Source organism: Salminus brasiliensis, chromosome 9 (assembly GCF_030463535.1).
Source record: "Salminus brasiliensis chromosome 9, fSalBra1.hap2, whole genome shotgun sequence".
Classification (NCBI taxonomy): domain Eukaryota; kingdom Metazoa; phylum Chordata; class Actinopteri; order Characiformes; family Bryconidae; genus Salminus; species Salminus brasiliensis.
Genome location: NC_132886.1, coordinates 2,655,865 through 2,673,525, shown reverse-complemented (window position 1 = coordinate 2,673,525; position 17,661 = coordinate 2,655,865). Strand labels below are relative to the sequence as shown.

The 17,661-nt window shown below is 44.5% G+C and overlaps 1 protein-coding gene across 1 annotated transcript in view; it reads left to right on the top strand.

Moving 5' to 3' along the window:
- Positions 1-6,119: 6,119 nt before the first annotated feature.
- Positions 6,120-17,661, top strand: part of rock1 (Rho-associated, coiled-coil containing protein kinase 1) — a 67,589-nt gene continuing 56,047 nt past the window's right edge. Inside the window, exon 1 of the mRNA XM_072687148.1 lies at positions 6,120-7,038. Within this exon, the coding sequence (XP_072543249.1) occupies positions 6,946-7,038 (93 nt within the window). The 5' untranslated portion in view covers positions 6,120-6,945. The remainder of the gene's footprint in view (positions 7,039-17,661) is intronic.

The following is a 17,661-nucleotide window of genomic DNA, read 5'->3' as shown; positions in this document are numbered from 1 at the left end:
ATGTGTATAGTGTGTATAATGTGTGTATAGTGTATGTATAGTGTGTATAATGTGTATAGTGTGTAGAATGTGTGTATAGTGTGTATAGTATGTATAATGTGTGTATAGTGTGGAGAATGTGTGTATAGTGTATGTATAGTATGTATAATGTGTATAGTGTGTATAATGTGTGTATAGTGTGGAGAATGTGTGTATAGTGTATGTATAGTGTGTATAATGTGTATAGTTTGTAGAATGTGTGTATAGTGTGTATAGTGTGGAGAATGTGTGTATAGTGTATGTATAGTGTGTATAATGTGTGTATAGTGTGTATAATGTGTGTATAGTGTGTATAGTATGTATAATGTGTGTATAGTGTGGAGAATGTGTGTATAGTGTATGTATAGTATGTATAATGTGTATAGTGTGTATAATGTGTGTATAGTGTGTATAGTATGTATAATGTGTGTATAGTGTGGAGAATGTGTGTATAGTGTATGTATAGTGTGTATAATGTGTGTATAGTGTGTATAATGTGTGTATAGTGTGTATAGTATGTATAATGTGTGTATAGTGTGGAGAATGTGTGTATAGTGTATGTATAGTATGTATAATGTGTATAGTGTGTATAATGTGTGTATAGTGTATGTATAGTGTGTATAATGTGTGTATAGTGTGGAGAATGTGTGTATAGTGTATGTATAGTGTGTATAATGTGTATAGTGTGTAGAATGTGTGTATAGTGTGGAGAATGTGTGTATAGTGTATGTATAGTGTGTATAATGTGTATAGTTTGTAGAATGTGTGTATAGTGTGTATAGTGTGGAGAATGTGTGTATAGTGTATGTATAGTGTGTAGAATGTGTATAGTGTGTATAGTGTATGTATAGTGTGTATAATGTGTGTATAGTGTGTGTATAGTGTATGTATAGTGTGTAGAATGTGTGTATAGTGTGTAGAATGTGTATAGTGTGTAGAATGTGTGTATAGTGTATGTATAGTGTGTATAATGTGTGTATAGTGTGGAGAATGTGTGTATAGTGTGGAGAATGTGTGTATAGTGTGGAGAATGTGTGTATAGTGTATGTATAGTATGTATAATGTGTATAGTGTGTATAATGTGTGTATAGTGTATGTATAGTGTGTATAATGTGTGTATAGTGTGGAGAATGTGTGTATAGTGTATGTATAGTGTGTATAATGTGTGTATAGTGTGTATAATGTGTGTATAGTGTGGAGAATGTGTGTATAGTGTATGTATAGTGTGTATAATGTGTGTATAGTGTGTGTATAGTGTATGTATAGTGTGTAGAATGTGTATAGTGTGTAGAATGTGTGTATAATGTGTGTATAGTGTGTATAATGTGTGTATAGTGTGGAGAATGTGTGTATAGTGTATGTATAGTGTGTATAATGTGTGTATAGTGTGTAGAATGTGTGTATAGTGTGGAGAATGTGTGTATAGTGTGGAGAATGTGTGTATAGTGTATGTATAGTATGTATAATGTGTATAGTGTGTATAATGTGTGTATAGTGTATGTATAGTGTGTATAATGTGTGTATAGTGTGGAGAATGTGTGTATAGTGTATGTATAGTGTGTATAATGTGTGTATAGTGTGTATAATGTGTGTATAGTGTGGAGAATGTGTGTATAGTGTATGTATAGTGTGTATAATGTGTGTATAGTGTGTATAATGTGTGTATAGTGTGGAGAATGTGTGTATAGTGTATGTATAGTGTGTATAATGTGTGTATAGTGTGTATAATGTGTGTATAGTGTGTAGAATGTGTGTATAGTGTGTAGAATGTGTGTATAGTGTATGTATAGTGTGTAGAATGTGTGTATAGTGTGTAGATTGTGTGTATAATGTGTGTATATCTGTCACCTGTGTAACGGGACGTGATAATAAACGTGATTTGACTTGATTTGAAGTTGGAAGTGTAGAGCTGTCCAGAATGTTCTGCTCTGCTGAAGCATTAAGATTCCCTTCACTGGACCTGAGGGGCCTGTAGGTCAACCCCTGATATTCAGCCCAGTAGCATTATCCCTCCTCGTCCAAACTTTACAGCTGGGATGCAGTGCAGTCAGGCAGGTAATTCTCCTGGGATTCACCAAACCCAGACTCATCAATCAGACCACCAGCTAGGGAAGCGTGATTGGTCACTTCATAGAACACGTTTCCACGGCTCCACAGTCCAGTAGTGGTGGGTTTTCCACCACTCCATCCCACGCTTGGCATAGTGTTTGGTGATATAAGGCTGCTCAGACATGGAAACCCATGCCATGAAGCTCCCAACACACAGTTCCTATGCTGATGTTTACGCCAGAAGAGGTCTGAAGCTCAGTTGGAGGCTTTTCTGCACTCTGCTCTGAGCTCAGCACTCGGCCCTGACCCCGCTCTGTAGCTTTACGTGGTCTGACAGACACTCGGTGTCTGAGCTGCTCTCTGTGAGCTGTTCCTCCTAAACTCTTCCACTGTTCAATAATAACACCACTCACAGCTGATGGAGGAAGATCTAGGAGGGAGGAGATTTCACCAGCTGACTTGTTGCTGTTGGTGCAGCAGTGTCTCCTATTACATACAGAACCACGCTGGAGTTCAGTGAGCTCTTCAGAACCTCCCGTTCTCTCACTGACTGCAGGACTAGAGGCTGGAGTTTATACAGCTGTGGTGGCGATGGGACTGAATAAAGCTCCTGGATTCTGTGATTACGAGGTGTCCCAATACTTTTGTCCATGCAGTGCACATTCAATATCTTCTCATTCTGTCCTTCTGTCCTTCTGTGATCAGCCATTACAGGTAAAGTGAGTAACACTGAGAATCCAGACGATCAGCCAGGACACGTTCTGTGTCCAGAGGCTGCTTCTTCAGATTAGCGCTGGAGCTTTGAGGCTGGCGTTGCCAACAAACACTAGACGTCAACAGTCATCCAAACCTGCTTCTGTAAATACGTCCTCACACACTTATCTCAGCCTGACGAAGCCACATCCAGACTGTCGGTGTGGTTTACAGCCCACCACCATGACCTACTGTGAGCTATAACATTAACACCGGGTCATCGTGAGCTGAAGGCTGGGAAGACACAATCATAGGGTGTCCTAAACCACATCTTCAGGTCTCTCTGCACCTATCTAGAACCACATGTGGTTTCGGTGAGGTGAGAGAAGTGTAAGGGCAGGTAATTACAGACAAAGAGTCTACATTGCTTTAAATAATTCCTTGAAGCACTTTTGGAAGGTACTGACCACTGCATACCAGGAACGCCCCTTAAAACCTGCCGTTTAAAGAACTGGCCAAGGACTACAGATAGGGTTGCCACTCGTCCCGTAAAATACTGAAATGCACTGAAATGTTGCGTCCCGTATTGAACCAGGTTTGTTTTTCCTGATGTTCAGTACAGGCGTGAGTGGGACGAGGCACATCCTTGGCTGGACAGCGTCACTGGAGATTGTAAAATGGTCAAAGCTGATTTATTTTAGTAGACTTTTGTGTTTTGATTGATTGTTTAGGATGTTGAGCTTTTAAAATCAAAGTATTATTGTCGCCGCCCACAGGCCCAAATAAGGACTTCCCCTTCGTTTGTGTTCATGTGTTTCACCTGGGACTGGGGGTACTAAAGGAGCCTGGTTCAAGGCCTAGAATTGTATCGTTGGGAACCTTGAGGTCGCCTGAGAGATTCCCTGTATGACTAAAGTGTGTTGAGGTCAGCGCCAGCTCGGTATCCGCGTTCAGGAGCAGGTCACTCTGCTAACCACGTTATCAGCGAGGCTCGCTCACTCACTGTCAGGATTCACTGGCTACCCACGTCCAGCAAGGCGACCCACGCTCATGGCAGCTCGCTGCGGTTCCAGGTTAGGTCGGCCTTGCCGTTTGGTCGAGCTGCTGGTTCCCCAGCTCTGCTTATCTATGTATTGAGCGCTGCTCTAGTGCCGCTCAGCTCCCAACTCCTCCCAGTCCCAGGTGTGTTCTGTTCACCCTGTATATGGTATATTCCCCTCTCATTGCTGCCCATGTTCTTCCTACTCTTGCTTTTTATGTTCGCTTTGTCGAATAAACCCTCTAGCTTAGATCTTGTTCATCCCTTCACGCCTGGCCTAACACGTCATGACAGTTATTAAATATTCAGAAGAATTAATAGCCAATATTAATATTATATTCAGCCGTTTCTAGAACAAATCATACTACTAGAATTATAGTTAATAAATAAATACATTAGTTAAGAGAAAATATTTATTTTTTGATATATATATACATTTCCTAGATGTAGAAAATGTTCGTAGTCAGGCTCCGAAATTTCGTTTCTGACAGGGGCCAGGTGGCAACCCTGGCAACTACAGATAAGAATTAGCCTTTAAGGCTAACTCTGGGTCACTTACAGTCATTTCTCTGTGAATTAATGAGCACTGCCCCAGTCAAAGAACTGAATAAATGAAATTAAATGAAATTGAATGATGTTCTGGAGATGTTCTGACCCAGTCACTATCTAGAACATCCCAGTTTGGTTCTTGTCAGAGTGTCTTCAACTCCTTCTTCATCACCTTCAAGAGCTGACTGTTCACTCGCTGCCTAATATGTAGATCCACCCCTCAACAGGGAAGTGGACTGGACCCAGATCATGGGGTATCACAGCACCCACTTGAAAGCACCCTAGCAACAACCTGAGGCACCATAGCAACTGCCCAACAATCATCTAGCAAAACCCTCACAATCACTCCGCGACACCATATTAACAACATGAGGTACTATAGCATCCACTGTGTAACACTACAGAATGTGTTTACCAACCACTTAGCAACTCCATAACACCCACATAACAACACCCTAATAACCACTAAGCCACACTGTAGCATCCATTTCCTAACTTCATAGCAAACATCTGGGATATCATAGCAACCACTTCGCAACGTCGTATCAACCTCCTAGCAAAACCCTAACAACCACTAAGCAACACCATATTAACAACACGAGGTAACACAGCATCCACTTAGTAACACTACAGAACCCATTTACCAAACACTTAGCAACTCCATAGCAACCACCCAAGAGACCATAGCAACCACATAACAACACCCTTTCAACCACCAAGCAACACTGTAACATCCATCTAACTTCATAGCAAACATCTGGGATGTCATAGCAACCACTTCACAATATTGCATCAACCTCCTAGCAACACCCTAACAACCACTAAGCAACTCCATAGCAACCACCTAAGAGACCATAGCAACTACTTCGGATACCATAGCAACCACATAACAACACCCTAACAGATACTAAACAACACTGTAGCATCCATTTCCTAACTTCATAGCAAACATTTGGAATATCATAGCAACCACTTTGCAATGTCGTTTCAACCTCCTAGCAAAACCCTAACAACCACTAAGCAACACCATAGCAAACAAATGAAATACCATAGCAACCACCTAAGAGACCACAGCAACCACTTGGGATACCATAGCAACTACATAACAACACCCTAACAACCACTAAGCAACACTGTAGCATCCATCTTCTAACTTCATAGCAAACATCTGGGATATCATAGCAACCACTTTGCAATGTCATATCCACCTCCTATCAAAACCCTAACAACCACTAAGCAACACCATAGCAAACACATGAAATATCATAGCAACCACATAACAACACCCTAACAACCACTAAGCAGCACTGTAGCATCCATTGCAAACATCTGGGATATCATAGCAACCATTTCGCAACATCATATCAACCTAACAACACCCTAACAACCACCAAGCAACTCCATAGCAACCACCTAAGGAAAAAAAAACCCTAGTTTCACTATAGTGACCACATTGCCAAGCAACCTTACACACTGCACGGGCATTTCCGCGTGCATTTGTGCAGGAAATGCACTTTTCTGGTTTATTTATTTGTTTATTTGTTTATTTGTTTACCTCTCAATAATCAGACATCTTTTTAATTTGTTTACTGGTTTGTTTATTTGTTTGTTTTCTATTAAAAACGTACTTAGTGAATCTCATATGTGCTCTAAGCAGGCACGCGCGCTCCCGTGCACCAGCGCGTCCTCCCTCCCTCCCTCTCTCGTGAACGCGCCTGAGTCTGTGAGCGGGAGCGCGCGTGCGCAGTGCTGGTCTCCTCCGGGGTGTTTGAACAGGAAGGCGGACATGTTGGGCGCTCTCATCATCATTATTGATATTAATAACTATCTAGAACCCCAGTGCGATCGGAGAGCGGCTCGTGTGCATCTCAGAACCCTACCGGACTACAGCAGAGGTCAGGGAGCAGCGCGAGCCGCGCGGATCTGCGAGCTCGCCGACTCCAGCCGCCTGCAGGGGAACTTTTCCTTTTTTTAAACAGGCACCGAGTTTTAGAAAGTCACCCACGTTCACGGCCCGAGCTGGAAACTTTCGCTTCTCGTGTTTTCGCGGTGCTTCCGTGCAGTTTTCCCCCTCTCCCGTGCAGTTTTACCCCCTCCCGTGTCGCTCGCGCTCAGCGGCGGACCTGCGGGCCCGGGGCGAGCGGTGCGGCTAGCTGCCTCCTTTAACCTGCAACTGTCCTCCACACTTATTTAGCTCGGGTTCGTCGAATATGAGCGAAGTTTAGTCGCTTGATCGCTGAAAATGTTGAGTTTCTGCACACTGGCGGCGCGTGCTGTCATGTAGAGCCCGCGGGGCGCCGCGATTCTGCTGTTATTGTTATTAATATCGCTGCTTTCAGCCTTTCTGCCAAGCTGTCATGAACTGAGGAGGATACGGCCGGCTTAACTTGGTTGCGTTGGTCTAAAAAAATGTGGATTTTCATCGTTTGTTGGTCGTTTATGAGTGAAAAACCGCAGAGACACAAAGCGTTGCTGTGATCGGGACCAGCAGCGGAGCTCCGGGCTAGCCGGCTAACCCAGCGCGAGCCGCTCGAAAACACGGGGGGTTTTGTCGTATTTATCGCCTCTAAACCCCTCAGCTGTGCCGAAAGGAGAAGATGACCTCTGTGGGGAGTTTGACGGCTCGGTTCGAGAAAATCGATGCCATGCTGAAGGATCCGAAGTCGGAGATAAACACCGACTGCCTTCTGGTGAGTTAGCTAGCTAGCTAGCATAGCTACAGCTAGCATCGGCGGCTGATTAGCCTCTAAGCTAGTTTATAACTTCGGCTAATCCACTTATACACACGTCCCTCATGGCTCTCTCTCTCTCACACACACACACACACATATTCACACACACACACACACGAGGCTGAGCTCCAGTCCGGAGCTGGGGGCTAGATTAGCCCCTGCTGCTAACGGCCCTGTTTTCTCAGTGTTCAGGGGTGCAGGGCTGCAGGGGTGAGGAGCAGCGCCCTCACACCCACGTTTGAGGGGGTTCTTGTTCTAGCACGCAGACTTTGCCCCCCTGAAGGGGGGTGAGAGGTGAGTTAGGGGTGTCAGAGCAGGGATGGGACCACACTGTGGTGTTTAGAGGGAGCTGGGGAACTCTGGCCCACACCAGAGAGGAAGAGAGCTCGGGTCCCTCGAGTCCTGGTCCATCAGCAGAGCTGGAGCAGCCTGGTTTCAGTCCAGGGAAGGGTTCGAGAGGTGAGAGAGGGGTGATGGGATCTTCTGCAGTAGTTTAACGACTAAGAGCATACCAAAAACTCTTAAAAGAGTAATGTGAGAAGATCTGGAGGCCTAAACTGGTGTAGATCTGTAATTATTATTAGTGTCTGATTATTATTATTGAGTTATTATAACTTTTCCTGCTTTAACACCCACATTTAGTTCTCATGAAGGGTTCGAGAGGTGAGTTAGGGGTGATGGGATCTTCTGCAACTGTAAAACAACGTTAGGAGCAGGACTCAGAAGCTCTAAGAAGAATGTGTCAAGTCCTGGAGGACTAAACCGTGTGTTTAGTCTTGTTAATATCCTTTATTTGAGTCTCATGAAGGGTTCGAGAGGCGAGTAAGGTGTGATGGGATCTTCTGCAGTAGTTAATGACTTTAGGAACATACCAAACATCTCTTAAAAGAGGAATGTGAGAAGATCTGGAGGCCTAAACTGGTGTAGATCTGTAATTGTTAATGTATCTGAGTTATTATAACTTTTCCTGCTTTTACACCCACATTTAGTTCTCATGAAGGGTTCGAGAGGTGAGTTAGGTGTGATGGGATCTTCTGCAACAGTAAAATGACCTTAGGACTAAGACTCAGAAACTCTAAGAAGAACATGTCAAATCCTGGAGGACTAAACCTGTCTAAGCTTTCTTTCATATTTGAGTGTTTTCCTTTCTTTCATTTGAGTATAATGGTGGGTTTGTGAGGTGAGTCAGGTGGTTGGAGCAGGTAAAGCACTAAAATATGCTGTTTAGAGAGAACTTGACAACAGTAACTCTGTCCCACACCAGAAATGCACAACCCCTGGAGTCCTGGAGGTCCAGATCTGCACATTGTCAGTCTTTTGTGGTCTCAGGAAGGGTTTACGAGGGGAGGCAAGTGTGTTGGGAGCTTCTGCAGCGCATAAATGACCAGTAGGAGCTTTAAGAGTCTCATCAGATCTGCACAAGTCAAGTCCTGGAGGTCCGTAACTCGGTTTATTCTCAATCAGGGTTTGTGAGCTGAGTGCGAGACGTTGCTGCAACACTGCAATGGCCTGTTTAAGCTTTAGGAGCCTCATCAGAGCTCCACATTTAAAGTCCTGTAGACCTAAACTCTGTGTAAGGGGTTTCCCACAACAGTGAAGCGAGCCTGCGAAACTCCTGAAACTCCTCAAGGAGAACATATCGAGTACGGGAGGCCTGAATGCTGGGGCATTTCTTGGGTTTGGTCTCCTAAAGGGTTCGTGGGGTGGTCCATGAGTCCTAGGAACCTTCTACAATTTAAAAATCACCAGGATGACCGTTAGAAGCTGTGTCCGAGCTGGACATCTGAAGTCCTGGAGAGCTCAACCTGTATATCTAATATATAAATTTCCATCCAGGAATTGAATTCAGTGGTGGGTCCTGCATGTCTTTAGTGTGTTCCTGCTGTACCGTCTCTATTTTACCCTCGTGAAGGGCTTCTGATTTCAGTGGGATGTGTCCAGCGAGGGGCTGCAGCAGCAGAATTGAGAAATGCGGTAGTACCCCGGAGGCCACAACTGCAGGCCCAGGCTCTTGCATGGTTGGTTAAGGGAATTTAAAGGGAATTTCAAGGACTGTCCATGACTTTACTGATGTTTCCACTGTGGCAGGTTGCTGTCTGACCAGGACTGACTGTTGTTGGCTAGGGGTTGCCCTGCCCTGTGTATTGTCCTGAGCTGTGGACAGGTTAGCTAGCGGAGTGCCAAATGGCTGTATGATGAGGGCTCTGAATCCTCGAACACACCTAGTAGAGGTGGACCGATATATTGGGCCGATATATTATTTGCATCGCCTGATACCGGTGTTTGGTAGCGCCGATTTATTTATTTATTTATTTATTTATTTATGTTTTTTAAAAGCAGCCCTGTGTTATTGAGAGAGATTGCAATTGAGTTTATTGTTCTGTAATGTTTCCAGGATTTCCTTCACTTTTGCACTTAGTGATTTTCGATGCTGCCGCATTAATTTTAATTAATAATCATTAATGGCATTTAGCTGAGGCTCTTGCCCAAGAACTCTTATTGGTGTTGTGCAGCACCTAGCCACCCAGACTGGGAATCGAACCCCAGTCTCCCACATGGTGTAATAGCTCACCGGCAGGTAGTGATGTTATCTGTTGCGCCACACCAACCACTGCTAAGTCAAGTGCACTGTGTTTTTCCTCACAGTTGGTTACTTGAGGACTTTGTTTTATATAAAAATGCAGAAAGTTATTAATGTAAAGGTTAATAATTTTTAATATTTATTTTTATTGATAAAGATGGTTCAAGTCAGTGTTAAGTAAATGATGTAAAGATCAGAAGTTATGTGCATCCACCTGTTGTTGTTGTTGTTATTATTATTAATAAATATAATGTGTAATATAAGTGTCAAACATCTAGAAGTCGGCCAAAAGAATCAGCAGCACGTATCGGCCATTGGCTGACCCTGACCTCTAAACTCGTATCGGTCCATCTCTAATGCTTAGTACGACTCTTTAGGGCTAGAACGAGAGGGATTCTGTCTTGAATTAGGACTATTAATGTGCTGGTCAAAAATTGCTGGGCCTAAACAAGGCTTAGCTGCCAAATCTGATCTGAGGCTCCTCAAATGAGAAGTTCGGTGGGAAATTAAGGAAACGTGGTCGATCACTGGACCCAGATTCAGTCAATCAGCCAAGACATCATTGGTATCGGGCATGTGCTACTTTAGTTTCCACTGGGAGATGCTAGGCTAATGTTGCTAACAAACACTGGGCTTGGATCGCTGGATCGTCACCGGTCTGGGGTGCATGCCTGTGAGCTTATATGGACATATGGACCCGAGACGCTCCCTGTTCTTGCTGGATTGAGAGGCTAAGGTATCCAGGCCAGTTCTGAATGCTGGTGTCATTACAACCCTGTTATGAACTGGAGGAGTTTTTGGTGATCTGGCGACCCTGGAGAGCTTAGGCCTCCATACTGGAGTTACACAAGTATCAGAAATTCAGTGTTTATTGATCATTTCTGAGAAGGTGCACCAGGTTGACTCTGTATTTGTACCGTGTTTAAGTGAAGTGACGGTGGCACAATGAGGTCTTTGTAGCGAGGCTGCAGAAGAACCACTCTCACTTCCCCTTCAGTGGACGGTTCGCTTAAAAAAACAAACAAAAACTATCAGTGTTGTGTCCATTAACCTGCAGCTTTTCAGAATAAGAGCGTGATGTCTGTAAACAGTGATCACGCCCAGCTGAGCTGCCCGTTCTGAAGGGTGTGATGTCACAACAACCGGACAGGCTGTTATAAAGGGGGTAATTACCTTTACCTGCACAGCCTTCACCTGGCGCGCTCGTCCAGGGCTCTAACGCATGGAACTCGGGTAGCCGAATGTGGAGTTAGGGGTCTTACCTGTTGGTGAAGCGTGGTGGGCTGAGGGATTGAACCCCAGGCTTGTTACCCACACTGCTAAAGGGGTTACTTGTGGCATAACGGGGTTCTTGTCTCGCGGTGTCTCTCTACATGGCTGTACAGTCGGTAATGGTGTGGAGTGGAGGGCTCTCCAGGTAAAAGGTCTGCAGTAGGGCTGGGCGATGATTTCACAATATTTACTATATTTAATCAATTCAGATTTATTTTCAGGATAAATATTTTACATAATTGCAATATTTTGTTACGCAGGCAGAATTCACCAATGTAAAAACTGCTGTCTGAATATCTGCATTCATGTTCCCATACTCCCGTCCAGTTAAACAGGACTAATCGCAGCCGGTCAGTGCCCTTTAAGTTTGGCCCATATCAACGGTATGCTCATTAAAGCAGATTATCTTCCCAAGGGTTCAATATTAGTAGTGAAGGGTTCTACCTCGGTACTGTAAATGTGTTTAGTACTGAAGAGGGTTCTGATTTGCTGCTGTAAGTGTTTTACAGTGATTTTATATTAGTGCTGAAATGTAGTTCTGTATTAGTACTGAAAGGGTTCTGTATTAGTACTGAAAGGGTTCTGTATTAGTACAGAACAGTACACAAAAGTCTTGTATTTAGTACTGCAGCAGTTCTGTGTTAGAACTATTTTCACTATTATAGAGAACCCTTTTCGGTACTATCACGACTACGTATATTACTAAGAAAGTTCTGTATTAGTACTGAAAAGGTTCTGTGTTAGTACTGAACATGGTGTATTACTGAAAAGGGTTCTATATAACTGAAAAGGGTTCTATGTAGTGCTTACAGGGTTCTGTAAAATACTAAAAAGGGTTCTCTATAGTATTAAAATCAGGCAAAGAACCATGTGAACAACCACTAGTTCTTTGAGTTGTTGTGGTTCTATGAAGAACCTCTGGCGTTACTAAAGAATGTGTGAAATTGTCATTATTGTACTCTGTGCTCTGTTAACTGCAGTGTTGGAACGCAGATGAGCTGAAGGTTTAGCTACTCTGGAGAAGCCGGTTCTAGTCGGCCAGGTAGCAGATAAAGGCTTCAAAGCATGAAGCTCCACCATATCCTAATGGTGGAGGACAGTTATGCTCTCTGGGACTCCAACTTACGGATGACTGTGGCTAAAAACCCTAGAGACCCACAAGTGAAAACTAGGCAACTTCCCAGCTGCTTCCCCCTACAGTTGGGAAGTGTAATTTGCGCTTTGAGCGCCCCCTCATGTACCGCTGTACACATGCATTTCTGGACAGTCTGAGAGCTCCAGAAGCTTGATCTGAAGGTGGAGCAGCATGTGGGCTGAGGTGGTGGAGTAATACTACAGGATTTTACACTAATATGACTCTATGGGTTACGCAGTGTTACACAGCAGTTCTGGAGAGAGGTTCTCCTCCTGCAGCTCCACCACCAAACCTCCATAGTGCAGTAGCAGCAGCAGCGCTCCGGCCCGGAGTGGGAATGACGGAGATGCCCTTCTCCCTGTTCCAGCCAATGGAGCATCAGCATGATCCTGAAGCTGCTTAGGCTCAGACCTTCTTCTGAGGTTGGATGCCCAGATTTCTGGCTACAGCATCATTCTCCATAGTCTCACTAACTATATATAAAATACACTGTATGGACAAAAGTATTGGGACACCTGTTCATTCAATATTTAGAAAGAAATAATTTAAAGAGCTGATCCGGCTTTTGTTGAAGAAACTGTCTCTACTGTCCAGAGAAGACGGTCTAGTTTTCTACTAGATTTTGGAGCGGCATTGCTGTGAGGATTTGATTGCAGTCAGTAAGGTCAGGGCGTTGGATGGATGATCCCCTCCCCTCCTCATCATCCCCAACTCATCCCAAAAGTACTGGATGGAGCTCCACCACTACCATCATCGTTCCAGAGAGCACAGATCTTCCACTGCTCCACAGCTCCTCAATGCTGGGGGGCTTTATACACGTAGGCATGGTGCCAATGGGTTCATGTTAAGAGTCCTGTGTGTTCAGCAAAGGGTGCAACTTTCAGTAGCTGAATGCATTCATTACAAGGGTTGTCCACAAATATTTGGACATGTAGTGAGCTCTGTTTATATTTGTTTGTTTGTGGAATATTTCTGGGCCTGTATTTGTTCTGTATTTGTTTGCTGTCAGCTCACAGCCCGGTCCCGAGGAGGCTACGGCTGCAGTCTGGCTGATTATAGAGTGTTCTCTGGCCTTTTTGTCCGGAGTATTTTGGTCTGCATTTGAACACATGCATGTTTGCTCAAAAGCGTCATGTGTTTTCATGCGGTCACATGACATTTATTCTACTTCCATCTTGCACTGTTCTACGTAACGCTGTGCGGCCTGTTGTCTAGCTGGTCAAATTAGGGGAAGTTGAGGAGGAAAAAAAAAAAAAGAACATGGCCCAACCCTCCCTGCTCTCCGTGTGGTAATCTAAAGCCAGCTTTAAACAAAAAAACAGAGGCTTTTAAGGCTGGGTTCTGCCAGGCGTGTTCCCGCTGAGCTGAGCGTGAGCCGCAGCGTAATTCCTATTCAGATGGAGTTTGGTTTCTGCTGGCAGGCTCTGAATACGCCGAGTGTTCGCTCTGAGCGCCAGGGAGCGGAGTCAGCTCGGCTCGCTCTCCGCCGGCCTGTTCTGGCCTGCCTCCCTCTCACCTGTCTGTGCATCTGCCTGAGCGGAGGCAGCTGAGCGCTCTCGGGCAACTCGGACTCTGGTTACTGCGGCACCTGGGAGCTGAGGCTAGGGTTACTGTAGTGGCTGGGAAGTCTGGGGTAACTGGGGTAACGGGGCTAAAACTGCTGTGCTGAGGAAGCACTGAAAAGATGGGAGTGGCATTAGGGTAGTTTAGGCAGCTGAGGGATCAGACATCGGAGGAGATCGGGGTAACGGGCATCTGACATTAGGGTATAATTAAGGCAGCTGGGGTACCTGAGGCATCTGACATTAGGGTGTAACTGAAGCAGTTGGGGTTACAGCAGAGATTAAGGTTTAGCATTAGGGTTTAGGGTATCTGAGGCATCTGATATTTGGGATGTTATTGAGGCAGCTGGGGTAACAGAGCAGAGATTGAGGTATGCATCTGAACACAAGTGAGGCAGCTGGGGTAACGGGCATCTGACATTAGGGTATAATGGAGGCAGCTGGGGTAACAGCAGAGCTTGGGGTAACGTATGCATCTGGGATTGGGGTAGCTGAGGCACCTGACTTTAGGGTGTAATTGTGGCAGCTGGGGTAACGTATGAATCTGTGGTTGGGGAAGCTGAGGCATCTAATATTAGAGCATAAGTAAGGCAGCTGGTTTAACAGACAAGGAATTGAGGTAACGGGCAGCAGGGATTGGGGAAGCTGAGGCATCTGACTTTAGGGTGTAATCGAGGGAGCTGGGGTAACAGCAGAGATTGAGGTAATTGAGGTGTCAGGGTATGGGCTAACAGGCATCTGACATTAGGGTGTAATTATGGCAGCTGTGGTAACAGTAGAGCTTGGGGTAACAGGCAGCAGGGATTGGGGTAGCTGCGGCATCTGATATTTGGGGTGTTATTAAGGCAGCTGGGGTAACGTATGTATCTGGGATTGGGGTAACTGAGGCAACTGCTATTGGGGTGTATCGAGGCAGATGGGGTAACAGTAGAGTTTGGGGTAATGGAGGTACCTGGGGTTGGGGTAGCAAAGGCATCTGACATTAGGGTGTAATTGTGGCAGCTGGGGGTAACGTATGAATCTGGGGTTGGGGTAGCTGTGGCATTAGTTTAACAGACAGCAAGAATTGAGGTAACAGGCAGCAGGGATTGGGGTAGCTGAGGCATCTGATATTAGGGTGTAATTGTGGCAGCTGGGGTAACAGAGGCAGAAGGTGTTGGGATAACTGAGGCATCTGACGTGAGGGTGTATCTAAGGCAGCCTGGGTAACATCACAGATTGGGGTAACTGAGGCATTTGGCATTAGGGCGTGACTGAGGTAGGGGAGACTGGTATAGCTGAGGCAGCGAGGTCTGGAGGTACTGAGGTAGCTGAGGCGTTTGGGCCGTGGCTCGTTCTCTGGGTCAGTGTGTGAAGGCTCTCTGAGCCTCGTAGCTGAAGTAGAGTGGGTGTCTGATGTAATCAGGCTGTAACTGCTTCCTCACAGCTGTTCTTCCTGACTCTTTTCGGCGACTCAGGAATGGGGAGGCGTTTCCCTGAGTGAGTTCAGCGTGAAGTTCTCCTGCCTCTGAAGATCTTTTTCCTCTCTCAGTGAAGGTAGCTCTGCAGAAGCAGGGCTGATGACCACTGACATGGACTCTGTCTGGTGGTCTTTGTCTGAAGGGAGGCTGTTGTCCAGAGTAGCTCTGTATGCAGCAGAGGCACTACAGTGAAGAGCGAGTGTTGCTGGATGCTGGACTGGAGAAAGTCTCAGTGGGGTTTGGAGATGAATTAGGAGAGCACTGTTTGGTGTTAAGACTCAGCCTCAATTGTGTCACTGCAGAAATGCAGAGCTCTTCAGAACACCACAATCCCCCCCACAGCTTTTACTGTCTATCTGTGAAATTACAGGATGTTCAAAGTTCTAAATAGGCCAATTAATAATAAATACATTAGTCTTAAACCAATCAGAAGCGTTCGGTCTATTGTTCAGTCTACACAAACCAGAAGCTTTATTATTCAGTTAAACAACAATATTATTATTGTTTGGTCTACACCAATGAGAAGCTTTATTGTTCACTCTATACCAATCTGAAGCTATATTATGTGGTCTATTGTTCTGACTACATCAATCAGAAGCTTAATTATTCGGTCTGCACAAATCAGTCTACACCGTGTTCAGTCTGCACCATTCAGAAGCTTTTTGTGTTCGGTCTACACCAGTCAGAAGCTTTATTGTTTGGTCTACACCAATCAGAAGCTTTATAGTTTGGTCTATTATTCGGTCTACACCAGTCAGAAGCTTTTTGTGTTAGGTCTATACCAGTCAGAAGCTTTATTGTTTGGTCTACACCGATCAGAAGCTTTACAGTTTGTCTGTTGGTCGGTCTACACCGATCAGAAGCTTTACAGTTTGTCTGTTGGTCAGTCTACACCAGTCAGAAGCTTTACAGTTTGTCTGTTGGTCAGTCTACACCAGTCAGAAGCTTTATTGTTTGGTCTACACCAATCAGGAGCTTTATTTTTTGGCATGATGTTTGGTCTACACCAGTCCTAAGCTTTATTGTTTGGTCTACACCAATCAGGAGCTTTATTTTTTGGCATGTTGTTTGGTCTACACCAGTCATAAGCTTTATTGTTTGGTCTACACCAATCAGGAGCTTTATTTTTTGGCATGTTGTTTGGTCTACACCAGTCATAAGCTTTATTGTTTGGTCTACACCAATCAGGAGCTTTATTGTTCGGCCTATACCAATCAGAAGCTATATTATGTGGTCTATTGTTCTGACTACACCAGTCAGAAGCTTTATCATTCGGTCTATTGTTCGGTCCAGACCAACCCAGAAGCTTTCTTATTCTGTCTGTACCAACCAGAACTTGGTTTATTGTTCAGTCTACACCAATCAGAAGCTTTATTATTCAGTCTATTGTTTGGTTTATTGTTTGGTCTACACCAATGAGAAGCTTTATCGTTCAGTCTACACCCATCAGATGATTTATCGTTCTGTTCTTGTTCGGTCTACACTAATCAGAAGCTTAATTGTTAGGTCTACACCAATCAGAAGGCTAGGCATTAAGTGTGTTACTAATAACTGAGAAGCTTGTGGAGGAATCTGATCAGCCATGCAGAATTCAGATCATTGTAGAGTCTGAGCCTGTTCAGTCTGGCGGTAACAGTTTTTGGTGATCGGATCATGTTCAGATTTCACCCTATTGCATGGGAAGATGAGGTGTGATCGGATTACCGTTCATCTCATCCACAGTAAATACAAGTGGAAACGAAACGTGCAAAAGCTTCTGATTGATGTAGACAGAATAATAAAGCCTCTGATTGGGGTAAACTGAACAATAGACTGACTAATAAGGCATCTGATTGATGTAGAGAGATTTATAAGGCTCCTGATTGGTATAGACCCAATGATAGACCGGATAATAAAGCTTCTAATTGACATAGACTGAATAAATATAACGCTTTTGATTATCTAGTAGAAAATGAGAACAGTGTGAATTTTCCTTTTGTATCCAGCAGAGAATTATATGTATATTTAAATCAAATATTTATATATAATTTGCCTTACGTGACGTTGCGCATCCTGCGAAGTGACTGATGCAACTATTCAGACTACTGTGCACAACAAACACCACACACACACATGTGGAACAGCATCTATATAGTTTACCTGTTTTAGAAGAAACCGTGAATAAGCAGGCGTCCCAATACTTTTGTCTGAACTCTTGCCATTACTAAAGAACCCTAGAGGAACCCTTTTTCATTATAATTTGGAGACTTTTTACTGTAGCACATCGTGTGGCGTCCCACAGGGTTCTAGTTTAGGGCCTACAGAACTGTTAATCATGACAGTGATGCAGGTTTAGGGGTGATGCACTGATGTGTGGGCTTGCACACAGGGTCTCGGGGCTTATGGGTGTAGCGTAGGGGCTTTGAAGGGTCTCCTTTGGGTTCCGACGTTCTTGTTTAGGTACCAGTGAAAAAATGAGTAGGATTGCTTGGCACCAGTTTTAGCAGTGTGTGGCTGAACATGGCTCATACCTAACACACACACACACACACACACACACAGAGGGTTAATGGCAGTGATCTGTGGGCCCTC